Source organism: Neomonachus schauinslandi, chromosome 8 (assembly GCF_002201575.2).
Source record: "Neomonachus schauinslandi chromosome 8, ASM220157v2, whole genome shotgun sequence".
NCBI lineage: Eukaryota > Metazoa > Chordata > Mammalia > Carnivora > Phocidae > Neomonachus > Neomonachus schauinslandi.
This window is the reverse complement of record NC_058410.1, coordinates 134,082,061-134,109,276: the sequence shown is the minus strand read 5'-3', so window position 1 is coordinate 134,109,276 and position 27,216 is coordinate 134,082,061. Positions and strand designations below refer to the sequence as shown.

The following is a 27,216-nucleotide window of genomic DNA, read 5'->3' as shown; positions in this document are numbered from 1 at the left end:
CCCCCCCCCCCCCACTCCCACGCATGCAAAGTCCCCTCGGAGAGCAGTGTGACCTGCACACCCAGGAAGGGCCCCAAGCCCGGGGCCCTGACTGGTTCACCAAAGAGCAGGCGCGCACTTGCCCAGCGTTGTTTCATCCGTTCCCGTCCAAGTTCACCTCTGTTTGGCCGATTTTACACAATTCCACACACCCCACATGTCACCTAGTACTCTTGGGAATGGACATTTCGTCGCAGACGTGGGGTACGGTAGTCTAACTTCACGGGGTTGTGTGTGTGTTTAAATAACTATTTTCTTTTTTGCCGTATCATTTTAAAAACCAAACCCATGATACAATCAGTGCTGCAAACAGTTAACAGGGCGCATCACAGAGGCTGCCAGTGCCACCGGGCATGTCAGACCTTTTCGCTCTCAGCTGCCACGGTCTCTCAGTTCCAGGATTATAAAGACAGCAGCTAACTCGAGCTAGGAATCACAAAACGGAACTCGACTCTGTGGCAAAACTGATCAGCAGTGAAACTAAATGAGCTCAGAAAGCTCAGATTATCCCCGATCTGCTCATCCGGTTTCCGCTTGGAGAAAGGAGAGGAAAGGGGGCGCCTGGGTGGTTCAGTTGGTTAAGCAACTGCCTTTGGCTCAGGTCATGATCCCGGAGTCCTGAGATTGAGTCCCACATTGGGAGCCGGGAGCCTGCTTCTCCCTCTGACCCTCTCCCCTCTCATGCTGTTTCTCTGTCTCTCTCTCTCTTTCTCTCAAATAAAATCTTTAAAAAAAAAAAAAGGAGAGGAAAGGGACAAGCCCGTAACGAATGAGGCCAAGGGAGGAGCCCCCCCGCCACACAGTGTGGGCACAAGTGTGCGAGCATCTGAGAGGGGGACGAAGGCAAAGGGAGATTCCACGGTGTGATGGAGCTGGACAGCAGGAATGGACAAATAAAGCGACAAACGCCGCCTTCCAGCTCCGAACATGAAGCCTTCGGTTTCTCGAAGTCTGGGCTCCTCTACCCACAGCAGGACAATATAAAACACGGCCTACGCTCGGCCAGGGAGCCGGTTGGGACCCGGCACTTCGCCACTCCCTGCCAGACCCTGCAACAGCTTCCCTCCGAGACAGAAATAGGTTTGGGAATGCAATCACTCACCACAGAAGAACTTTCCAGGAAGAAAGGTACAATTTATTCCTTCCTGGCCTCCTCCAAGCAAACAACAGACAAAGACAATCCCACACCCCTGGGCTTCCATGCTGATTAGCTCAACAATAAAACCATAAAAGCTGGAGAAGAGGGGTGTGGCTCCCTGGGGGGCCTGGGGCTGCTGGGCTAGACAAGTCATTCTACAGCTCCCCAGTCCCCAACCTTAAAGCTAGGCCTGAGGAAGAAAGTACCACACGCCAGGGGAGGGAGGCCCATCCTCCAGAGTCCCGCTCTCCCATGAGCTGAACTCCTTTCAAGCAAATGTGAAAACACAGAATATAAACCTCAGACAGGAAAAACGGACGTTGAGAAAAAGAGCTAAGAGCTGGCCAGGCCACGGAGATAAGAACCCTGTGAGCCGGTGGTGGGAACCTCCATTGGTGCGGCCCCTGTGGGAACAAGAGCTTCCTCAAAACATGAAAACGAGAAATTCCAGACCACCCAGAAATCCCCCTTCAGCCATATATCCAAAGGTAATGGAAACACCAGTGCAAAACACACGTGCAATCCTGGGTTCACTGCAGCATTATTCACAAGAACCAAGCCACGGATATCAGCTCCGAGGCCACGGAGGGGTGACTGCATCAAGAAAACGTGGTACACAGAATACACGGTGGAATGTTATTCGGCCATAAAGATGGAAGAAATCCTGCCAGGTAGAACATGGGTAATTCTTGAGGGCTTTATGCTAAGTGTAAGTCACAGAGAAACAGTGGCCTCATTTATATGTGGAAATCTAAGAAAACCCAAAATTCTAGAAACAGGGTAGAATGGGGTGTGTGTGTGTGTGTGTGTGTGTGTGAGAGAGAGAGAGAGAGAGAGAGTGTGGACAAGGTATAAACTTGCAGTTGATGAATAAGTTCTGGGGGTATAATGTACACCATGGAGACTAGAGCTAATACCGTACTGTATACTTCAAAGGCACGGAGTGTAAATCTTAGTATCATTCACACATACACACTCCACATACACAGGGAACTATGTGAGGTGTTGAGTGTGTTAGCTAGCCTTATTATGGCAATCATTTCACCATATGTATGTACACCAAATCATCAGGTCATACACCTTTTTACACGATGTTATAGGTCAATAAAGCTAAAGCCGTGGGGGGAGACACACACACACACACACACACACACAATAAAGCTAAAGCCGTGGGGAGACAGACACACACACACACACTGGAATGTAACCCACCATCATCTAGGAAATCTAAAACTACCCAGAATTAAAGATTCCACTTGGTGGTAACTAAAAGCATTTGCTAATAAAACAAATACAGGGGACGCCTGGGTGGCTCAGTCGGTTAGGCATGGACTCTTGACTTCAGCTCAGGTCATGATCTCAGAGCCGTGAGATCGAGCCCCACGTCAGGCTTTGTGCTGGGCATGGAGTCAGCTTGGAATTCGCTCTCCATCTCCCTCTGCAACCCCCCTCCCCGCTCTCTAAAGTAAGTGATCTTTAAAAATACACAACAAAAAACAATCCAGATCTTTTTATGAAGAAGAAAATATTTCATGAATTAAGACCTACCACAGGAATTCAAAGAAATGGGGCGCCTGGGTGGCTCAGTCAGTTGAGTGTCTGCCTTCCGCTCAGGTCATGATCCCAGGGTCCTGGGATTGAGTCCTGTATCGGGCTCCCTGCTCAGTAGGGAGTCTGCTTCTCCCTCTGCCTCTGCCCCCAGCTCGTGCTCTCTCTCCCGCCCTCTCCCTCAAATAAATAAATACAATCAAGGAAGGGAAGGAAGGAAAGAAGAAATGTCCCAGCACAGGAAGACTCCTTCTAGGTCCTAGAACAGAAAGACAGCTGAAAAATCCTATTTCACTGCTGAGCATCTTCTTATCCCTCCCCTTCCCCACCAGACATGAGGGAAACAGTGGCTCAGAAAAGCTATTTGGTGACTGGAGCAGCATTAAGCTACTGCTGAATACTATTCCAGAACACACAATGACATTCTATCAAAATACCACCACTAACAGTCCATGGAATGCACACAATGGAATTTTGAGTCACTTGGATAAATGAGTGGGTTGGTTTCCTGTCATGGGACACCCTGCAGGGGGAGGGGTTAGCAACTGTTGCCATGGCAATGGTAAACCAATACATTCCCATCCACTCTTGACAGTGGTTCAAATAAACAAGATGAGAGCTGACCCTATCTGCCCTTGTAAGAATTTTGTGAAAACCTCTTTCTCCCAGGCATCTCCTTAAGGGAACAGGCTCTATCCCAATCTCTGTGCAACTCTCTGGGAAGTACCACCACCCTTTCAAAATCCCCATAGGTTAAAAATCCAACAAATTCCTTTTTAAAAGATAAGCCACTGAGAAAATGTTGATCAGTTATATAGAATTGCCCTTCACAGCAAACACGACTAGAGGCATGAATTCAGCTAAAGTGTTATTTAGTGTCCTCTCTCCTTCTCTTGGTCTAAAACGCAACTTGATTTGTAAAACACGGAAGCTGTTAGGCACACAGAGAAAGGTGGAGACAGAATTATGGAGGTGTGTGTTTTATGGGTAGATTCCCCCGCTGGGTATAAATTAAATTAAATCTGGTGCAAGGTGAACTGTGTGAAGTCAGGGAAGGAACGAGAGGTGAATTAGCACACACACAGGTACATATCCTCACCTCCATTCCACCTCTACCCCTTCTCCCGCACGCGAATGCATGCACACCCTGGAAAAGACTATGAGAAAGACTCTCGGGCCTGGAAGAATCCTAAAACCAGGGACGTGATGGGTATTGCATTGTCTGGCTGTCAGCCCAAATGCCATCCGTGAATACGAAGTATAAAGTGAAGAAGAAACAACTCGCGCGTAGCATTGTTTGCACATTTTCTTCCCTATGGCCCAGAAATAGTGGAGAACATCCCAGACCTATACTTGCCAATGGTGTGGGTGCGGCTGTTGAGTGCATCTACCTGGCCAAAGGGAGCATCACCTACTGTAACCTACAGTGAGCTGAGAATCACCTTATAGATAGGAAATTCAAGCCAGATTACAACACTCCCTTGCCAAGGTAATCGAAGATTAAATCGCATTGTCTGCTTTGAGGAGTTGTCTGCAGCAGGAAAATCCTTTTGCTCGGATGGCATGTGTTTAGGTCGGCGGTACACACACAAGCAATGATCTAAAGTGAAATTATACCAGAGAAAGGGGGTGGGGGGTGGGGAGGAGGAGGCATGCAGCCAGTGCCTGGCCTATAAATAATTTCAAATAAACCACAAGGGAAGGAAAGACATTATTACTCTTGTGTTTCTGCACAAGGCAGATGAACAAGCAGGAAGGAAACATTTGGGGACATATAAAGAAAAAGGTCTCAATAAGGCATGGTCTCCAGTAAGCACGAGAAGATCTACTAAGACCTAAAAACTGACATCTATGAAGGAAGGAGGGAAGGAAGGAAGGAGGGAGAGAAGGAGGGAGGAAGGGAGGGAGGGAAGGAAGGAAGGAATGCAGGCAGAAATAGTTGAATTCATACCACACTTCACTCACTGGTCTGAGCAAAGGTTTGTACAAAGAACCCAAAATCGAAGACAACAAAATGATCACAGAAGGGCGCCTGGCTGGCTCGGTCAGTAGAGCGTGGGACTCTTGGATCTCAGGGTCATGAGTTCAACCCCACGGTGGGCACAGAGCCTACTTTAAAAATAAATAAATAAAAAATTAAAAAAACGATCAGAGCATACACCAAAGCCCGGCGCGGGGGGGATCCACTGATTTCATTTACATTATTACCTAAAGGAGTCACAGAAACTATCAAGTAGAAGTAACAGAATATTCTGGTGAGAGCAAGCATTGGGGCAGCAGAGCTCCATCTCCATGATCTACTTGATCAAGGCTCACCGGTCCCGAGAATTCGTAACCTCAGGGATATTCACTGTCCATTACCCAGCGACCACACATAGAATGGAGAGGTCGATTTACTGGCAGATAGTAATACACCAGCTGCTTTGAATCATACGTAGCATTCAGTCCTTAGCGCAGGTACCCAAGTGCGACCCTCCCACCCGCAGGATCAGAATCACTTGGAAATCTAGTAGAAATGCAAATTCTCGGGCTTCACTGCAGACCTACTGAATCTGAAACTCAGGGGTGGGACCCAGGAAGCTGCATTTTAGCAAGTACACCAGATGGTTCTCATGTGAGCTGAGGCTGGAGAACCACTGGCTTAGAAGTGCCTCTATCACTGTTGCCATCTATCAGACAATGGAACCGAGGCTCAGACTTGCAGTAGCTTTCAAGAGCATACACACAAAGCAAAAATCTACCTTATTCCAGAGCCTGTCCTTGCTGTTTTATATACACCACATTCGAGGGGCCTTCCGTTCCTAGTACTGGCCATGAAGGCTGGTTTAATTGGTGAGGCACTGCCAAGGATTTCCTTTATATTTTAAGTTAAGAAGAGCAGACTCCGTCCAAAGTGATTTTAATTCTGGATTTGTCCCCTTGTTTTCGGATAAGTTCTACATTCCAAAGAAGCCCCATAAAAGGGACTGTATTATCAGAGCTGTAGGTTCTAGTTTGCTTAGCAAACTTATATGGGCACTGCTCGGCAGGGCCAGCCTGCTTACCTAAGCCAAGCATGCCTGGGAACAGACTCCCTGTCGGTTCTATCCAGTAAGAGAAGTGGGTCCATTCCCACCAAAGGCATACCTTTGGTGCTGTTACATGAAGGGCATTTCAACAAAAGCAGTTTCAATGTTCCCGGATGAAGAGTTAACACACTGGAGATCCACCCTCTTTAAAAAAATCTACCGTGTCACCATCCAAACTGACATCTGTTAAGTATATTCATTTCATGAAGTTGCTTCTTTGAAAGAGGAAATGATACTGACGGTCTTAAATCTTTCCTTGTATGCTGAATTTTTTTTTCCAAGTATGAATTTAAAAGTACCTATTCTGGGCAAATGTAGGAGACTGGTAGAAGATGAACCTTTGTGACTAAAAACCAGAGAGGGCCAATGTAATGTCTGTCCTCAAATAGAAAAGTCTATCCTGCTCAGGTGAGACTTAAGCCAAAAGATCTGAAGAACATGGAAATGCACTTGTTTACACCCAAGGCAGTTGGCAGTAGGGGGAGCAAGCCTTGCCCTTCGGGACCTCCCAGCAAGCAGGTCTCGGGCAGAAAGGGAAGGCTGTACCCCCCTGCTCCCCCCCCCCACACACACGCACACGCACACACACGCACGGTGCGTGCGTGCACTTCCAAGAGCCCCAAACTCACAGCTGGAGGGCATCTTTCAGGAGCCACACCGGTTAGGCTGTATGGAAAAGATCAATATTTTGGGGTTTTGGTTCCTAAATCCTTTCAAACCATAGAAGCCATTCTCCTCGTAAGGACTCACACACCCCCGCCCCCTCTTAGCCTTCGATCCTTCATCTTTGGAACAGGTGATCTCCCTTCCTCCAGGTGATCTAGAAAGTCTCTGTTTATTCCAGCCTCACTCAAGGAGACTGGAGTAGAGGGGGGACGGGAGCATAGAAGACATGAAAAATGATAGCAAAGGCGGCTCAAATCCCCACAAAGGGGAAGAACCAACGACAAGCTCCAGAAAAGGCCAAGTGCTGGTCCACAGTCCACAGTCCTCGATGGCATTTGCCGATTAACAATAAGCAGATTACGGCCCCACGATGTACCCATAGCCTGCAGGCTGTCACAGCGAAGGCAAACATATTTCTTGGGGGCAGAGTAAGGGGCTGAACAAATGTGTAATTTACGTTCCAGAGAAAGGACTTTGAGAAAAATATATATATTTAAAAACTGCAGGAATCCCATCCTGTAAGAGTCCCAAATTGACAGAATTTGAAAATTTTTCTTAAAGAATGTAAGTTAATGAATATACCAAATATATGAAATCACCAAGTAACCACTCCCCGCCCCCCCGCCCAACAACAACAACAAAAAACAAAAACGTTGGGCTGAATCATGCTCATGGTTACTTGGAAGCATCCTTGCTCATTCTCCCTCAAAGTCTGCAAGGAGCTAAGGCGGGTTCTGGCCTGGAGAGAATGATCCGCTAGCCCTGCCATCCCTAGATAAGCAGCCACTGGCTAAAGCGGCCTTCCCCCAAGCTAATAACCAACAACCACTACTTGGATTTATATCTTACTCCATCAGAGCCAATGCGAGCTTTGTGTATTTTTTTACTTATAGATTCAGAGAACAATTTCCTTGATTCAGTAAAGCACCTGGCCTATTATACGGTTATACAGTCAACAGAACAGTCTTCATAACGAAAGAAGCAACATCTCAAACAGCTTCCATTCATTTCGGAATAGGTCTGAAACCAAATAGGAACATCGGGACAAAAAAACTCATTTTAATAAGACCTGGCTTTTGTTTTCCTTCTCAATGTTTTCATTCTTTCCTTCTAAGTATAGTAGACAACAGCAAGTAATATTCATGTTAATTCAACATAATTGACGCTTTCTGTCAAGTTGTCCTGTGTGCTATTTAAAGTTTAAATTTTCTTCAAAAGCTGAACTCTGAGAACACAAAAAAGCCAGGTCTTCTACCTCTGGGGAAAAGCAAAATCTGTGAGTATGAGATAACAGGAGAAAATGCCAGATACGTATATCACCATCGTTACTGGAGAATATTTATTGTCGCGGAATTAGATGATCAGGTTGAATATTCAAAAATTTTTAAAGAGACCAGGGGCGCCTGGGTGGCTCGGTCATTGAGCGTCTGCCTTCGGCTCAGGTCATGATCCCAGGGTTCTGGGATCGAGCCCCGCCTCAGACTCCCTGCTCCTCGGGAAGCCTGCTTCTCCCTCTCCCACTCCCCCTGCTTGTGTTCCTGCTCTCGCTGTGTCTCTGTCAAATAAATAAATAAAAGCTTAAAATAAATATATAAACAAACAAATAAATAAGTAAAAATTTTTAAAGAGACCAGAAAACTGTAGTCAACCTTAGGGTGGCACCACAGGAAGAACCACAGGGCTTTCGGGCAAGAAGGCATTTTTTCCCTTCTCTTGGCAGCACAGATTAATCATGGTGGATGGAAATTCAGTGACCCTATACCGTATTAGTTTGAGGAACTACTGTGGAACCTGCTGTGGAATGAGAAACTTCCTTATATCCTAAACCCATTTTTGGTCCCAGGGAGCATTTACAGAACCAAAGAGTGCCAAGAAGGATGGAGAAATGGGGAGGGGGGAGGAGAGACAAGGAAATTACATTGCTACCAAAAAAACAGTTTGTTCTTTCCTAACCCTTTAAAGCGAAACAAATAACTATGGGCAATACTTCAAAAGCACACAACGCACAGACACCTAACCTTCCGATATGATAAAGTGGAGGTGAGAGGTCTGGACGATTCTAAAGAGGAAAACGTGCTTCTCCAATGTAACGGACTCCTCCAGGAAGATTTCATTTCCTGACACTTTATTTGGCTACTGGTAAAACTGGTTTACATTGACAAAAACATACACATATCTATCGCATACTAGATACTCTGCCAGTCGTCAGGGATACAAAGATGGGATGAGGATGATCCCATCGGAGGGAGCTGAGGGCCAAACCCTTTTTAAAGCCTGAAGGACAAGTGAGCAGGACGAGACAGCGAGATCACCGGATTCCTTCCCCACACTGATGACGCTGATTCTACGCCCATTCTCTGCAACAGTCTAAGCTAAGGGGTCAGATCTATCAAGGTATTTTTAGGAGGATTACAGTCTTTAAAAGATTCCACCTTGTGCAAATCAAAGCAATGGAGCCTAAAGCAAAGGAGAAAATATTCTTGCCTGATATTTACCTTATTCCAAGCACGGGTTGCGGGGGGGGGGGCGGCACCCACTTCTGATTAGGATCCCTTCTTTACATTTCTAATAGCAGAACTGGACCCAAATCTCTCCTCTAACAAGTCATTCAGACTGCTGTCTTGCCTCCTTAGCCTGTACTTGAGAATCTCTCCCGCCAACCCTCCACATCTGGGCCCAGCTCTAAAAATGAGAGGGTGAGGGGGCGGCAGAGAGAAGGAGAGGGAGGGGGAGGGGAGGGGGGGGAGAGAGAGAGAGAGAGAGAGAGAGAGGAGGGTGGCAGGGAGGGGGCAGAAGTGCCTGGTCCTCCAGGCAAGAGTACTCTCTTCCCACCCGAGTGGCAACAATGTACACGGCTTTTAATTGAGTTCCAAAAGCAGCCAAAGGGGTACTGACGTCAAGGAACATTCTGCATAAAAAGCCAGGTCTAACCAGCTGTGCATAAGCACATGCGAACCACAAGGGAAGCTAATGGCTGTTACCCCCTTCACAGGCGAGATGCCTTCAAACCCCACAAACCGAGGCCAGTGCCCTGCAGGTGAGCCCTCCGGAACCATGTCTGTGTATTCCCTCCCTCCCTCAATTTCATCCAGGAAGACTCCCAAACTGATAACTATTTCCAGGAGGGTCAGCTACTGCTTTGACGACTGGGGACGGGCTTACACTTGTCCCTTGGGGGTGCGGGAGGGAAGGTGGGCAGAAGCACGCAGCACGGATGTTCGAGTCTGCTCGCATTCATATTTGACAGACTGAGAAGAGCCAGGATGCAGGAAGAAGGCGAGAGCCTGGTCCCCGGTTTCCATGGCAACCACCAGCATGCCCGCCCAGAACTGCCATGGGAGGTGGAAGTGAGATCCCTGCAATCAGATCTCCGAGGTGACGGAAAAAGGAAATGGTCACAGCAGTCGTGAAACTGCCTCAGATGAAGTTCACAAAAGCCACTTTCCTGAAACAAGCAAATGTGGCAAGAAGCCTGCGTGCTCACCGGGAACCGCAGGCAAATTTCGGGGGGCAGCTGCCCACTCCCACAAGGGTCTAAAAATTTGCCCTCAGCCAACGCCTGCAGGCCAACCCGTAACCCCCCAAAAGAGGCCACATCTGCGCCCCACGCCTCCCGCGCAGTCCTTCCCGCCAAGACCTGTGCACACAGGCCTTGGAGAGGAGTGCAGCACGGGTCTATGCAGAAGAACTGAGCATCTGCAAAGACCTCTCCAGACAGAATCCCACACCTGGCAGGAACAGTAACTTAAAGAGGAGCCCGGGTCCACCATGGAGAAGCTTCATATGCAATTCCAGAAAAAGCAGCATGAGCGGTAAATGTAAGCTGTACAGGAAGAGAAAGACACACCTCTCCCTGCTTGAGACTCCTACAGAGTCCACACGTCGAAGTACCACCCCCACCCCAAATCACCCAGGCCAGATACGTGGTGCTTTGACACACAATTAAAAAATGGAAATTCCACGCTGACTTCGAAGCTCAAGACAGGACGGAGCCAAGGTAAATACACACTAAATGCTTTCTGATCAAAACCAGGAAACGGTACTGCCTTCAGCGAGTACAGAGCGCCCCCTCCACCCCGTCCCCCCACACACAACACTCGCTTTTAATTAGCCAAGGACCGCTTCTGTTTAAGTCAACTCTTCCTCTGGTATTTAAAAAAAAGAAAGAAAAGAAAAGAAAAGAAAAATCAAGATCGGGGTCTTTCATTTACTAAGGTGAAGACAAGGAGTTTGGCCCCTCCTAGAATCGAAGGACGCTAACTAATGCTGTCGTTCAACAAATAGATTCAGTGCCTGTAAACACATGTTGGCTGAGACAGACTTGGGGACTAAACGGTAAAGCTAAAACCAAATGCTGAAAGCATACCAGGCTCCTACCTAGGGCTGAGCTAGGTTACTTTATTTCATTCTAAGAGCCACCTGGCTCTATTCTATTGCCAGCCTGTCTAGCTGGTCCGTCCACCTTGAAGCCCGCACAGCTCCCAGCGCACAGCTCGGTCTCTACAGGCCCCTTGTTGGTGGGACATTTCTGTGCCCAGGGAGGGGTGGGGACGGGGTGTGGGATGTGCCCTGCTCACACAACAGGCAACTTCTTAAATCAACGACAAGAACTAGATCAATTCTAAGGCTTCTTCTACAAGATAGAAATAACAAGACTGGGACCTGATAGCCAAGCCACCCCTGCCCCACCTCCAAACCACCCCATGTGCCTTTTCAACATTTCAAGGAACCCTTTGGTCTCAAGCTCAAAGAAAAATTAGTAAATAAACCCTGCCCTCTCCTGGCCCTCTTGTGAGGCTAGTCAGATAAAGCACGGAAGCACCCAAGGCCTTCCAGAAGCAGCTTGCTACAAAGCCTTAAGGACCACTTCCTGTGCCAAGGCCTGGCCCCACCCAAGGACCAGCGAGAGGCCCAAGGCATGGAGTGCTGGCTCGTTCTGCTCTGCGGGTCTCCTCCCGTGGCCCAGCAGCCGAGCACACGAGGCGTTCATCGGGTTATTAATGTAGCTCCAACTGCATGCAGCGGCCGGGTCAATCAAGCCCTGGGCACTGGGCGGGTCTCTCTCGCACGCACACGCTCTCTCTCTCTCTGCATTATATAATTTGGCTGAAGACACCCACACAGGTCTGTAACGTGCTATCAGAAAATTACCATGGGGCCTAGAACATACCAAGAATATACTCTCCATGGAAGGAAAGACTCAGAGCACAGATCACCTTACTGACGATGCCCTAATGTCCCTAGACTCGCCCTCATCGACTCTTCAGCCTGTCCACGGATGTCCCATCTTCTATGGCACTCTCCACACTGCATGAAATGATTTGCTTCTGCTTCCTCTCCCTGGAGTGGAGACCTCCGGGACCACCACATCGGGCTTAATGAACCCTCTTTTAGATCCGTCCCAGGACCCGGCAAACACCTTGAACCTTAAAGAATAAATTGGCACCCCTGGACACGCCTTCCTCAAGGGTCACACTCCTCGGAGAGAGAAAACGGGATCACTTTGCCCAGAAGGCAGATTCCCGGGCCGCTCAAAAACCTTGGAAAACACAACTCTTCCATCTCTCTCCATCAGCAGTCCTCCATGGGGGCTCCTCACGAATTTATTCAAGGTGGCTAGAAACCATTTACTGAGTTCCTGACCGTGTGCCAGGAGCTCCGTATCTCTTGTGCACAGTGCATTCCTCTGTGCCTCATCGGTAAAATGGGCGGATGATAAAAGACCTATCCCGCAGAGCCTGCTATGGAGAATTAAATGGGCTAATGTATGTAAAGGGTTTAGAACAGCGGCCGCCACTCCACTGTGTACATATACAAACACTGTAAGCATGTTAAGTGTTAGGTTAAGTGTTCGACATGGCTGCCTTGCAAGGGGGTATTCTTCTGGGGGACTGAGTCTCGCATGGACAGCTAAGAGGAAGAATTAGGATTCACAGCCCATCTATAGGAGTCTAGAACCTCAAACGTGTCTTTCCTCCAATTTCTAATCAAGGGCCTCATTAGAAGACTGGGCCAGGAAAACACGTTCTACTTTAAATCATCAAATGTTGAGGATCGTTCAGGGAGAAGGGTCTCAACCCCGGTACCACCTGCCTTAAGCTCAGGAGGCTGTCAGGCATGGATACAAACAGACTACACACACCTGGGGGCTGTGAGCCAAGAGTCTGAAACACCTCATGTACACCACAGTGGTCCCAGGAAGGGTGGCCTCATGGAACGTGGGGGACCCCGCCGTGCTCAGAGGCAGTTTCCTCCTCCTGGAAGGCCAGGTGGCTCGGAGGGCCCGCCCGGGTCCTGGTTCTGGGGGGTACACCTGCTAACCAGGGCCAGGCAAATAAATGAAGTCAGGAACGTGGGCTCAGAAGGCTAAGCGACATGCCCCGGCCACGTGGCCTAGAAAGAGGAGGGGAAGCAGACAGATGCACTAGGAAAGGAAGGACTATGAAGCAGCAGAAAGGTGCTCCACGGGCAGGAAGTGCCTTGAGGATGTAGATAAGGAGACGCACCCCAAGACAGGGAACCCCGAAAGGGATGGCAGCACCAAAAGTGAACACTACCCTCCACAGCTTATTTCCCACCCCCTCTCTACCACTCCTTAGGACGACAGAAGCAACTGGAGCCAGCAGGAGTCAAGTGACAACCATGCCCCAGCTCCGGCATCCCAGGTACCCGATCCAGGATGAAACGAAGGCACTCAGCGCAGGATGAAGTCAAGCGTGCAGAGCCACCGCTCAGCTCCTGCATCCTGGCTGCGTACTAACAGGGTGGCTCTTCTCCAGCTAGACGCACGGGGTGGAAAAGACGCAAGAACATTCCGAAGGGAACCTGCAGTCCATTCTGCCACTTAAACCAGACTCATCTACCCCTGCACGTTCCATCAAGGTAACCCCAAAACACCAGCCTGAGTTTGCTCAGTCTCCCGAGAGTCTCCTGTGCCATCTTGCCCCATGTTCTTCCACAAGGTCAAACTCCACCCTAACTTTAATCCTCTGCATTTTCTCCTAACAACCAAAACCACACCCCAAAATCCACCTAGACCTGTGCTGTCTTTTCTTCTGACAGATGACTGGGCTGCACCTCTGGTACCTGGTACTGTAGACATTATTCACATACAGAGTCGAGCAGGCCCCTTGTGAGGACAGGGACGGACCCAAGATGCTTCCGTCGTGCGAGAGAAGGATGCAAAAGATGGTCTTGTAACCTCCCGATCATGCCTCCTAAGTAATAATTTGACAAGTCGTGAACATTCTAGGATAGGAAGGGGGAATGGGGAACCCCATAAAACTCCCATAAATACTTTCATGCCCAAAACCAGTCAGACGTTATGTTTATTACAGCAGCTTCCTTTGTTCTGCAGATGGAGCCTGCAGCCAGGCTCCATCTCACCACGGAGGGTGGGGGCGGGGGAAGAACACGGGGGGGGGGGGGTTCTCTTTAATAGAGACAACCAGCACCTTGCGTTTCAGTGAGCAGGTGACAGAACTCACAAGAGTTATCGGAGAGATCTGAACAGAAGCCCAGGGATTTGGCTGCAGGGAAAGAACCGAACCACAAGAACGTGGGTGACTGGAATGTGCTATCCTGCAGTCAACAGAATGTGTGTGTGCTTCAGCCAGTGAGACTCCCAGGCACCATCAGAAATGGTCTCCTAGCTCTATGCTACTCAACGTAAGACATCTGACCCTCGGCTTCGCCTTGGTGACCCTTTTATCTGGGAAAATCTTTTTTTTTTTCCTGGGAAAATCTTAAAATCGAGGTTAAGGTATTAAGAGTGGACAGATGCAAACCCCCCCTTCCAAACGTGAACTATAACAAGGGGGAAGTTCATCCATAAGTAAACACCATGAGGTGAGCCAGTGTTCCGACTCTTGCCCCCTTGGAGCCCACCTACTCCAGCCAAACCACTGAAAAGTCACATAAAAAAGTACTATTCTCCCAGAAGAATACAGGCACAAGCCAAAAAGTCATCACAGATCTGATCGGAACAGCCACCTGAAAGGAAGAGTCAACTAGGTCCTAAAGGTTCTCCTATCCAGGATGGACTTCTCCCCGGTGCCCCTGTGCATGACCTCTAACCTCTAATACTGGAGGATTCCAGAGAGGATTTCCAAAGCAAAATGTGTTTTACTCAAGATAAGCTAAAGCTTCCCCCCCCCCCCCCTTTCTATTTACTGCTTGGTTTACAATGCTGGAAAAAAACTTTCATTTATTTTATTAAAGAAGGAATGCAAACACTTGGCCAAGAAAAGAACATATTCTAGGGTTCTATGATCTGAGGGGCCCCAAGGAGAGTGCATTGCACAAAGGGGCTCAGCTGAGGAGGGCAAGTGAGGCAGTTGGGTTCACCAAGCCAGGTGCTGCAGGCCCAAAGGGAGCGTCCTTCTGGAATTTGTCTGTCCTGGAGGTACCTGAAAGAATCAGAGCTACAGGGCACCTGGGTGGCTCAGATGGTTAAGCGTCTGCCTTCGGCTCAGGTCATTATCCCAGGGTCCTGGGATCGAGTCCCGCATCGGGCTCCGGGCTCCTTGGGGAGCCTGCCTCTCCCTCTGTTGTTGCCCCTCCCTCTCCCCCCCTCTCTGTCTCTCACATGAATAAATAAATAAAATCTTAGGGGAAAAAAAAGAACCAGAGCTACAGTTTATGCCCCCAAGGGTAGGGGACATGGTGTCATGGAGAAGTCCGGGCATTACAGATACGAAGACTTGGATTCAAATCCTGACTCTGCTACTTATAAACAACGTGTCAAGTATTTTCAGTATTTGTTGACTCCGCTATACAGCGGAAATAATGAAACCCTCAAGGTGTGGGGTGCCTGGGTGGCTCAGTCAGATGAGCTTCCCACTCTTGGTTTCAGGTCAGGATCTCAGGCTCATGAGACTGAGCCCCATGTCGGGCTCCATGCTGAGCATGGAACTGGCTTTAAGATTCTCTCTCTCCCTCCCTCTCTGCCCCTCCCCACCTGCTCACTCTCTAACAGAATAAATTTTTTAAAAATTTAAAAAGAAAGCCTTCCAAGTGTTTCCTTAGGATTAAGGTAAGATTTATTAGCACAGTATGTTCTATTCACTAAGCAGTAGTTCTTCCTCTTTTAGAAACAGAGGTTCTGGAACTTCAAAGAGTCTGAAGTATTTCTAATAGTCACCCGCTTTCTTGTGCAGTGGGACTTTTCTATTTATAGCTCAATTGCTTCTTTATTTGGAGATTCTCTTACATTGTGTCAGGGCTTACTTAGTCATTAACAGAAAAAAAAAAAGTGAATTGCATAACAAAACTAAATGGAAAGGTTAGGGCCAGGGCTAAGATAAAGTGCAAACATGCTAGTTAGGATTCCTGGTGGTACCCTTCTCCCTCTCATTCAACATTCAAAGAACAGAGTAGTAATAGGGCCAAAACTGACTTCCTGCCTGAAAGAAAGCAAAAATCCACACAAGACAATGGACATCACACCATGAAACACTGTGATCCATGAGAGATGAGAAAGGTTTGGCCAGCTCACAGCCCCAAGAGAATTTCCAGGCCACAGCGCAAGGAGAGGAAATTCAGGCAGGGTTTAGAGGAATCTAAATTAAGGAGAAAGAGCTTAGAGTTTGGGGAGGCCAAGATTTTGAACAGGATCTGTAAGGCAGGGTACTGAAAGGGGGAGGGCCACACAGAAAACTCTGGAACCTCCCCACATCTTCCCTGGGTACTAGCAGCCGCTAGGGGGTAAAACTACCCAAGGAAAAGTACAAGAAAGGACTGGAGGGACAGCCCCCGAACCCCGCACAGAGCCAAGAACGGTGCCTGTATCTAAGAGCCAAAATGGTAAACATCCTACTTCACAGGGCAGCAAGTACTCATCCAGGTTTCGCCTGAGCACTGGGGAAAACTTAACCCTACAGCAAACACTTCTCTGGCTCTACTGAACAAAGCTGAAAAGCCAAGATCCAGAAGGACCCGACTGCTTCCTTCGAACTTAATCACATCTTAGAGCAATGCTCAAGAACAGGCAGAGAAATACAAACATATCCAGAACCCACAGGAAAATGGACAAGGCCTGATGACCAACAAAAAATTATTAAGGCAAGCAAAGGAGCAGGAAAATAGGGCTACTAATGAGGAGGAACATGAGTCAATCCAAAACTGACCCATAAATAACACAGGTGAAAGAATTAGCAGACAAGTGTACTAAACCTCTATTACACCTGTATTCCGTGTGTTCAAAAAGGCAGAGCAAAAACCAGCACGTCAGGACAGGCACTGAAGATTATACAGACCAAACTCTAATTTCTAGAGATAAAAACAGCAATCTCTGAGGTTAAGAAAAGACAACACCTCTGCAGATTTTAGATAGAAACTACCTAAAATAAAACTGGGTGGGTTGGGGCAGGGGGAGGATAAAATAAACAGCATCGAGGTCCTGTGGGTCAACGTCAAGCAGCCAAAAATACATGCAATTGAAATCCCTAAAGGGGAAAAGAAGCACACACACTAAAATTTGCAGAAATGTTGCCTTCAATTTTTCCAAAAGTGATAAGATCTAAAGAACTAAGCAGCAGCTCAATGAACTGCAAACACGAGAAAAATAAACTACACCAAAGGACATGGTACCATGGATAAAAAGAAAATCTTTAAAAAGTAGACTAGGAAAGGGGCACCTGGCTGGCTCAGTTAGTTGAGCCTACGACTCTTGCTTTCTGCTGAGGTCTCAGGGTCCTGGGATCAAGCCCCACATCAGGCTCATTGATCAGCAGGAAGTAGGCTTCCCCTCTCCCCCCCACCCCCAAAATAAACAGAACTTAAAAAAAAGTAGACTAAGGAAAAGGACACGTCTTAGAGTTAAAAGGGTGACAGCGGACTTCTTGTTGGAAACAATGCAAAGCAGGGGACAGTTGAGTGGTATGCCCGTCCCTACAACAGCATTTTAAAGACAACACCCTAAAATTCTATAATGAGCAAAACACCTTTTAAAAATCAAGGTAAATTTCTTACAAGGTACATGCTGTCCTACAATTCTTGTAAATATATAAGTATTTTAATTTTTTTTTAATTTTTTATTGTTATGTTAATCACCATACATTACATCATTCGTTTTAGATGTAGTGTTTCATGATTCATTGTTTGTGCATAACACCCAGTGCTCCATGCAATATATATGTATTTTAAATGAGGGTGAAATAAAGATCTTCGTAGACATATAAAAGCCAAGAGATTCATCCAACCCTACCAACCCTAGCAAACCTATAAATAGAAGTATTTTTAAAAAAAAGGGGGGGGGGGAAGGTATTGAAGTCCTAAGGCACTGGGTGGCTCAGTCGTTAAGCATCTGCCTTCGGCTCAGGTCATGATCCTGGGGTCCTGGGATCGAGCCCTGCATTGGGCTCCCTGCTCAGCGGGGAGCCTGCTTCTCCCTCTCTCACTCCCCCTGCTTGTCTTCCCTCTCTCGCTGTGTCTCTCTGTCAAATAAATAAATAAAATCTTTAAAAAAAAAAAAAAAGTCCTTTCTGACCAAAGAAAAATAACCCGGCAAGAAAGATCTAGGAGAAGGAAAAAAGCAGCAACCATTGCAACCATTTAGGTAAATTTTAAAAAGCAGATAGACCTGAATATCTAGATTTCTTTATATTTAATTCCACAATTCTCTTCTGTGGTTATTAAGGGTCCCACATAATACTCCATTCTGCCATTTTGCCCCTTCTTTACTTGCTGTAGAGACTATGTTTCAGTGAAGACAGCTGTAGAATTAAAAAATTAGAACAGTACTAAACTCTAATTTGTAAAATCGTCTTCAAGGCTGTAACAACAAAACAATCTGTAACACCCTGGTCAGTGGAGATGTCCAAATCTAAACCAAAACTTAAGAGAAATCGATGTAAAGCGGTTTGTGGCTATTATGCACAAGATTCAAAGCAAAACAAACAAGGGGAAACAAACATTTAGACTTTTAAAACTCTATTCTTAAAGATGTTCACAGTGAGGGGCGCCTGGGTGGCCCAGCTGGTTGGGCGTCTGCTTTTAGCTCAGGTCATGATCCCGGGGTCCTGGGATGGAGCCCCATACTGGGGGGGGGGGGGTCCCACTGCTCAACAGGGAATCTGCTTCTCCCTCTCCCTCTGCCACTCCTCACTCACTCTCTCTGCTAATAAATAAATAAAATCTTAAAAAAAAAAAAAAAAGTTGATTCTCTGTATTCAATACCCAATCCACTGGAATGGGACGATCTTTAAACTCAGTCTTCTATCAGTGGCCTAAGATATAGCAGCCATTTAACAAGAAGAACGTAGGACCCTGCAGGTACATAGTCTGAACTTTACTAGTTCACTAAACTCTCCTTTTTTTCAAAGTAAGGCAGGGATTTTAGCAGTAAGTACTAGCAAAACAGCGCCCCCACAAGGTGAAATGATGACTTATGTGTGCACAGTTGAGACAGAATCCGCTCACCGACAGCCCATCTTCGCAAACTTGAACCTCATTCTCACTCCTGACTGCTCCACGCAAGCAAATAACCTGGTTACACGAACCTCTGTGGGGGATTCACACTGTACGCCACAAGGGTCCTTCATGGGACTCAGTACTTCAGAGGACGGACACCCATCTCCACTTTTCCATCTGCCCACAGAGGGTGGTGTCGGGGTCACCACAGAAGGAAGATACAAATCACAATTTGTATAAATCAAAATTCCTCTAAAACATGTTTGAGAAGTCCCCAATAAATATGCATACTCACACGCAGCAAGTTCATGTGTCATGGTGGGGATGGTTAGTAATAGTATCAAATGTGCAGTCCTCATCATACACCTGTGGGCTCTTCATAAATCACCTTGTTCAGTCCACAAGACCACCGTGAGGTGGTTGCTGCTGTTGCAGACATTTTAACACATAAGGAAACTGAGGCCCAGCGATGCTACAGAACCTGCCCAAGGACACAGGGCAGGTAGATGGTGAGCCACAATAAGATGCCACACTGTCTAGCTCCAGCCCATACAGTTAACCATATTGACACATCCCTAAAAACCACCAGTCATTGTATTTTTCCTGCTTATTCCCTCCACCCAAAGATAAAGTAAAATAAGTACACATAGTTAATTTGGCTATATATCTGAGCAGTCAAGTGACCCCTTTCAAACCATGCATTTTGGATCTTCCATTTACCTGCATTTGAAAGTATGGGGGGGGGGGGGGCTGGGTGGCTCAGTCGGTTAAGTGCCTGCCTCTTTGATCTTGGCTCAGGTCATGACCTCAGGGTCGTGAGATGGAGCCCTGCTATGGGCTCTGCACTGGGCATGAAGCCTGCTTACAATTCTCTTTCTCCTTCTCCCTCTGCTCCTCCCCTCCTGCTCACTCACACTTGCTCTAAATAATAAAATCAATCAATCAAAGTACTACACTCTCACACCAACTTCCTTGTACGCCACCCTCTTCTTGCCACCAGCCAAACAAGTAATCCATATGCCCATAACCATCATTCTGGACTTTCTCAGTCTATCCACACCTGACTGACAGAATCTGTCCATTCTGGTTTCTGAAAATACTTCAGTATTTCTTGCAGGAAACATGAGTTTTAGAAGAGCCAAGTGTAACAGGATGGGCCATGTCAGTGTACAGGATGATGAGGGTAAGGAGCTAGGCATGGCCAGCATCAAATTCAAAAGGAGCGGATTACAGGCTCAAAATCTCTAACGTTTCCATTCACACAGTAACATTCACTAATGTAGATGTTTTTTAATATCATTTACCCCAATGATCAAAAGAAAAGGAAATCAAGACCTAGGCACTCCCACCATCACAGAGTCCTCCAGACCTCCACCAAACAGGCAAAGAGCCTGAAGAGAGAGTGGCTTTCCCTTTCACAAAGAGCGGACAAAGATTTCAGAAGATGTCCTTTTAATGGCTAGGTAAAAAGGTAACTTTCATTTTTGCCTCAATAAAGAAAAATAAATGCTCCAGAACTCTGGATTCTACTGCTTTCTGCATGCCAAGAAAAAATCCCCGACATTAAGTATGACCAATGGCAGCAAGTACGCAGGGCCAAACACAGCTCAGGGGGCGTTTCCCCTAGAAAAATAACACTTCGCAAACACACAAGACGTTTGGACCAAAGAATTATAAAACACATGACCGGCATCATCAGAAAATGGAATCGCTTTGATTTCCAGGTTGGAAACTCAAGGCAAAGGTCTGAGACTTGCAGAGTCCACACCTCGTATTTTAATTTTTCTTACAAAAGTCAAATACAAATTTACCCTCTTCCCTCCACTCCCAAGAGAAAAGGCATATTTAACTGGTGATCCTAAAAACCATATATTTAGGAACAGCAATGAACTGTACAAGAATGGCTAGGAATTCCTAAAGAATATAGAATGCTTGGTACAGAGCAAAGACATAAATCATGGCCCTGGAATCTGAGGATTCAGGGTTGTGTCCCACACAGTCTAAATGCCTACCAAGAACGCAAGGGGTCAATCACAAGATACGTTCCTCTCGGGGGTATATACACCAGGCTCAGGGAATTGTAGGCACAAGGTTAAAAGTAGCATCTCGTCAACAATGTTCTAAGTGACATTTGAAATAACCACTCCACTTTAGGTAGTTACTCTGGGTTTGACACTGTCATCAGCAGGGACAGGACACCCCACCAGCTTATTGGAAAAGGTCTAATACACATAAGATGAAGGAAGGCTGACCACTCAGTCTGGCAAGGCACTGACAAAGCCCCAGGAATTCAGATTTCGGTTCTAACAACGTGCATTAGAAGGCAGGGTTCTACCAAATAATTTATACTAAATACCAATGAAGGATCAAAACAAATGAGCTCTTTAAGAGCCAGAAAGTATTAAAAGTTACTATTTTGGGGGCACCTGAGTGGCTCAGTCAGTTAAGTGTCCAACTCTTGATTTCGGCTCAGGTCATGATCATAGGGTCGTGACATCAAGCCCTATCGGGCCCTGCACTCAGCACAGAGTCTGCTTAAGATTGTCTCCCTCCCTCTCTAAAAAAAAGTAAAAAAAAAAAAAAAAAAAAAGCTATTATTTTGTATTTGCTACGTACCCTACAACATTGCAAGAAATCTTAGCCCTAACTTCCCTACCTACTTGTAAACTACAAAGCCTGGAACATGCAGGCCACCTCAGACCAGCCCTCAATCCAGCCCAACCTGTCAAACCGTAACCTACATTATATGTCCCTGATAGATTTCCCCAGTAGAGTGTGACTATAACCAAAGAAAATTGCTGCTATGAATCCTTAATTCAGTAAAACAAGGTACTTGGCACACTAATTAAAGCAGATTAGAAATGGTTACGTTTCTCTGGATTCATCCTGAACAACATTTCTCTTGTCCACTGTCCTGGTGACCAAAGTTAAATGACCGATGTGCACGCAAATGCCACACACCAACACGGCGGCATGCACAGAGAAAGCCAGCAGCACTGTCAACTAAGAAAGGCACTAGGAGTCGAGGACAAAGGGCCAGCAACGCCCCCCCACACCCCAAGAGAATGAAGCCTTAGAGATGTTGGTCATCACACCCCATGCTTGCAGGATCTTTGGGGGTGGGGAGAATTGACGGCCATGCAGCTCAAGACCAGGTGCTGACATGTCCAACCACACTCAGAATTTTGCTCCCCAAATGGAGATGAAAGATGATGCTGGAGGCATGACCACCCACCATGCTTGGGAGCATGGACAACATCATTAAAGGTTCCAACCTATCTGCTGATGGGATTTCTAACACACCTCCTTGACCTCCCTCTCTTGTGAGGACGCATTTCTCAAACCGCGGCCAAGCGAAATGTTTGTGGTGAGTATCTGAAACAGGACAGACTTGTCACTGGGACACTCACCCAAGGGTCTTTAAAAGAGAGGAACCTACAAGGCCCAGGACATTGGCAGAGATTCTTCATCCATATGCTTGCTGACTAACAACAAATCTGAGACCTCTTCTGAGATACAGTGCTGAGAATTAGGAGAAAACTGTATTCTGGGTTTTCTAAACGAAGACACAGCATGATGGAGGATAATAAACTAAGACTGAACTATTATCTCCAATTTCAGACCGAAATACAGTTCTTTTAAGGATCTTAAAATACCTAATGCATGATTTCCACTATACTCAGGACTTCATTAGATACACGCATCTAGACAATTTCCAAAAGGTAACGAGAATTCTGGAGAAAGAGTACAATTTTTTTTTTTTCTTTTCCCCAACCTCTCGAACTACCAGGTTCTAAGAAAAAGTCATCAATCTAGTCATCCAGGAAAACCTCGAGTATGAGAACGGAAGGAAGAAAAAAAAAAAAACAAACCAAAAACCAGAAATGGAATATAATTTCGGAGGTGGGAGCACAACACATGAGGTATGAAATCAGGCAGATGACCGGCAAGGGGTTTTTTAAACACCCCATTACAAGCAGCATTATACAAGGTCACTGCCACCGTTTGACCGTGAAACCACAAACTTATCAAATTCCCATAGCCAACTTCCCTATCAAACTCTCAAGCTTATTTAGGAAAGTCATTTAAAAAAAAAAAAAATGGTAAATTAAAAGTTTTATGAACGATTCCTCCACCACAGCCCGGGGTTCTGTTTTCCTGAGGAGGAACGTTGTTCAGAAACACTGCATTTAATTCTTCAACATTTTTAGGAACAGCTCTCTTCAGACATGGCAAAATACCATCGAATGGACTCCAGAAATTGAGGAGAGTCACTTACAATGATCAGAGAAGACAGGAATTACAAGTTGGCAACCCTGTGGCAAATGCTCAGGGGAGGAACGGGCTCTGTTTGGCCCACCGCATTTTCTGGTGTGTTCATTTCTGAGGACAATTAGCGGACAACTTTTAGAAACCGGGACCTGGGATAGAGAACATCCAGAACCCTGGCTCCTCTATGAAAACCAGGAGACTGGGTGGGTGGGCCCGAGTTGGCTCCCCTGTGGGAAACGCTGGTGTCCCTGGTTTAAGGCTCCAGCGTTTTCAGCCTTGGGTACTAACCTTTTCCTCGACGGCCCTTCTTCAAAATCTGAAGAACTAACATCGTTGCTAGTAGAGGACACTTGGGATGCATCGTCCTTCTCATTCTCTGACTGTTCTGACGCTGGTCCTAATCCCTTAGACTGGCCATTACCAAGGAGCCCTACAGGTGAGAAAAGGGGACAAAGACTTAAAACACATGACATCAGGAAGTAGCACTTTACCCACAGTTACCCCTACACCATGGCCGATGAGGCCAGACCAGAATTTGGAAAGAAGATTAGAAGGTACGTATCTCCCCCTTTTGAGTGGGACACCTCATCCTACGTGAGGCCCAGGAAATCATTTCAACAGTAAGAAATGCAGGCAGGATTTTGTAACCATAATAGATTCTGCAGGGTTCTTATTCAAATATATAAGCATCTTTCAGGGCTTGGGCTAGGAAGAAAGGTACCTCGTGTATTGCCAATTCGAACTAGTTAACCTTCAAAGGCTAACAGATGTACGCTAGAAATACTGAAATCCGGGGACGCCTGGCTGGCTCAGTCCGTGGGATGTGCGACTCCTGTTCTCGGGGTTGTGGGTTCGAACCCCAAGTGAGGTGGAGAGAGGACTTTAAAATAAATCTTAAAAAAAAAAAATACTGCAATCCTTTTTGGAACTGCCTTCAGGAACCAGACAAGAAAAAGCATCATTATTTTGGAGCCACAGCTTAAGTTATTAACTAGAAATTCTACTACACCTCCTCTTCATAGTGATCCATTATATTAGACACTCACGTTTGCCTTTGATGGTCTCAAAGGAGAAGGCCTCTCTAGGACTGCAGGTATGACACCATGCAGAACACGGAATCTTGGGGCCCCGGGATGTCCTGTTAAGCAAGCGAACTGGAGAAAGGTCTGTGCCAAGGGATACTGGAAGTATTTTAATAAGCACTGAGGACCCACTAATGGGTGATGGCAGAATAAAAGCCTGGCCGGTCTTCTAGCACTGAGACGTTCTTGCATCTAGGGTTCTGGACATAATTTAAGTCCTACTGATGGGAAGCTCACCCCAACACAAGTGTCTGCAGTGACTGGCCCCCAATTTCAGTCCCATCAGCAGCCTCATGGGCATCAGAAGCTGGGAATCCGCAGGAATGCCTACACAGGATCTACGTTTTCACAGCCATGGCACTTGGCTTTTAAGCAGGGAGCCAAAAGTAGAGTGTGGACCCTTGATTTCTAACCTTCCAACATTTCCCCCAACTTTGTAAGCACTTAATTCCCTGTATTAAATGCCTTTTTGCGGCGCCTGGGTGGCTCAGACTTTAAGCGTCTGCCTTCGGCTCGGGTCATGACCCCGGGGTCCTGGGATCAAGCCCCACATCGGGCTCCCTGCTCAGCGGGAAGCCTGCTTCTCCCTCTCCCACTCCCCCTGCTTGTGTTCCCTCTCTCGCTGTGTCTCTCTCTGTCAAATAAATAAATAAAATCTTAAAATAAATAAATAAATAAATCCCTTTTTGGTTCAGACACTTAAGAGTGGTTCCGACTATCGCACTAAACACTATATAGGAAAGAGGATTCTATATATTTGGTAAAGTCATCTGTAAGAACGTGGTATAAGGAAACCAAACCCTGGGACTAGACCTGTTTGTGCACGTGCTTCCCTGCTTGTGTGTCTGCACATCCTTTCCGAGGATGAGTAATACCAGAACACTGGAAATCTATTAGAATGAAATAAATAAAGCCCATGGCTATCACTTAGACATGTAGCTTTTGGGAGCCAGGACTGCAAAACAGAAGTGAAATCATACACAACTTCCCCAAGAAAGAGAAAACATGGGCAATTTACACCGTGAGGTCAAAAGGAGACATGAATTGTATGGAAGTCACAGTTTAAGGATAGAGGTATGGTCTAGGCTACCCACTACTGTGGTCACTAGTCACATGCAGCTCTTTTTTTTAATGTGTTTCCTTTTTTTGACGTGGGGGGATGGGCCAGAGGGAGAGAGAGGATCTTAAGCAAGCTCCACACCCAAAGCAGAGTCCAATGCAGGGCTCGATCTCGATCCCAAGATCGTGACCTGACCCCAAACCAAGAGTCGGAAGATTAAGCGCCTGAGCCACCCAGATGCCCCAATCACATCCGAGCATCTGAAATACAGCTAGTGCAGAGAAGGAAATGAATTGTTTTTATTTTTAATCAACTGAAAACTGAACATTCGATAATTTTATATTGATTAATTTTTGAAACATTTTGGATGTATGTTTGAGGTTGAGTCAATTATATGAAAATTAATCTTCCCTGCCTTGAGATTTTTTAATGAAGCTCTAGACAACTAAACCTACATAATTCATAGGTATTAACTACATAAAATGACATACAGCACTTTAAGTAAGGTCACAGGGTGAGGAGAAAGCCTACGGAAAATAGTAGGATGGATACAGGAGATACTCAAGAGACGAAGAAACTGGGCCAGGAGAGAAGTCATACATGTAAAGAGGAGATGAGTGAATGGCCACACTTGAAAAGGATGGGCAGTTCAAAATAAAAACTGATTACAGAACCACATGTAAAATTAATGAGCGAGAGAAAGAGAGGCATCTTAAGTATAAGCTTACTCTTGGTTGAGTTCACATTTTCTAATAGTCCATAAGTACAAAAAGGAGAATAAAGTAAGAGAGGAGGGAAAGAATGGGAGTTCATCCATGCTTGCTTGCTTGCTTGCTTTAAGTTTTTATCATCTGCTCATTTTCTTAACACCTACCATATGCCAGGGCCCTGGGGATACAGGCATAATCAAACAAAACCTAAATTCCAGTGAGGAGGTAGATCGACAAGCACACATGGGTGGATCAGTTAGAATGTGCAAAGAAGAAACCTTGCACTTGGAGGGCAAGGAAGAAGTGATTGGGGGCGGGGGGGGAGGAGGGGGGAACGGGACAATGGCACACAGTGAATGTGAATCAGTGAAGCCAGAACACTTAATCGCAAAGTTGGAATTTGCAATAAACCTAAAAAACCAAAACCAAAAACGGGGGGATGGTGGTAGTGAAGGAGGAGGGGGTTGTTTTGAAGCTGTGTTTGGATCAAGGAGGAAACAAGCAAGGACCATGTGCTGTTAGGTGAAGCCGGGGCAGAAGAAACACTGCTGTGCCCTTCAGTACATAACAAGATCTTCCGTATTTGCTGCATGAGTAAGCAGCTGGTGAGTGAGCGAGCAAGCAAGCAGAAAAGAGTGAAACCATTCAGTGACAAGCTACACTCCTGCCCTCCTGACAAGAATAATCTCCGCAGATTATAGAGCGGGGATTCTCAAACTTGAGCATGAATCAGAATCACCTGTCCAAACACAGTCCCCCAGACCTCATCACCCCATTTGTCCTATTCTAACAAGTTCGCACGTGATGCTGATGTGGCCTTGGCTACTGGGGAACCACATTTTGAGAACCACGACTGTAGGGCAAAACCAGGTTCAAGCCGGCAGGAGACCCAGGGCTCTAAGACACTAGAATGCTTGGGGCAAGTGTGAATCAGGTAAGGAAACCAATTCTGATTGTGCAATCTATGACGACCCAAATGAAAGTAAGGCATCCAACCCCAGAGTTCTGTTGGGGCATTCTTCTACCTTTTATCGGGGATTTTGTGAAGGCAAAGAAGATTACTTACACAACTTAGTCACAAAGCTCTAAGGAGTCAGCCAATGACAAATTCAGAGGAAAAAAAGTAACACACTGGGGGGAGGGTGCCCGGGAAGCATTCCTATCTATGTATGATATGAATAAGCATTCATATGTATGCATCAATGTAAAAAGGCATAGGAGG

General features: G+C 46.4%; 1 protein-coding gene across 4 annotated transcripts in view; it reads right to left on the bottom strand.

Moving 5' to 3' along the window:
- JARID2 (jumonji and AT-rich interaction domain containing 2) overlaps positions 1 to 27,216 on the bottom strand; it is a 253,505-nt gene that overhangs the window by 79,762 nt on the left and 146,527 nt on the right. For all 4 annotated transcript variants that reach the window (XM_021697158.2, XM_021697161.2, XM_021697162.2 and 1 more), the window contains one exon: positions 23,431 to 23,572. In XM_021697158.2, coding sequence (XP_021552833.1) covers positions 23,431 to 23,572 — 142 coding nt within the window. The remainder of the gene's footprint in view (positions 1 to 23,430; positions 23,573 to 27,216) is intronic.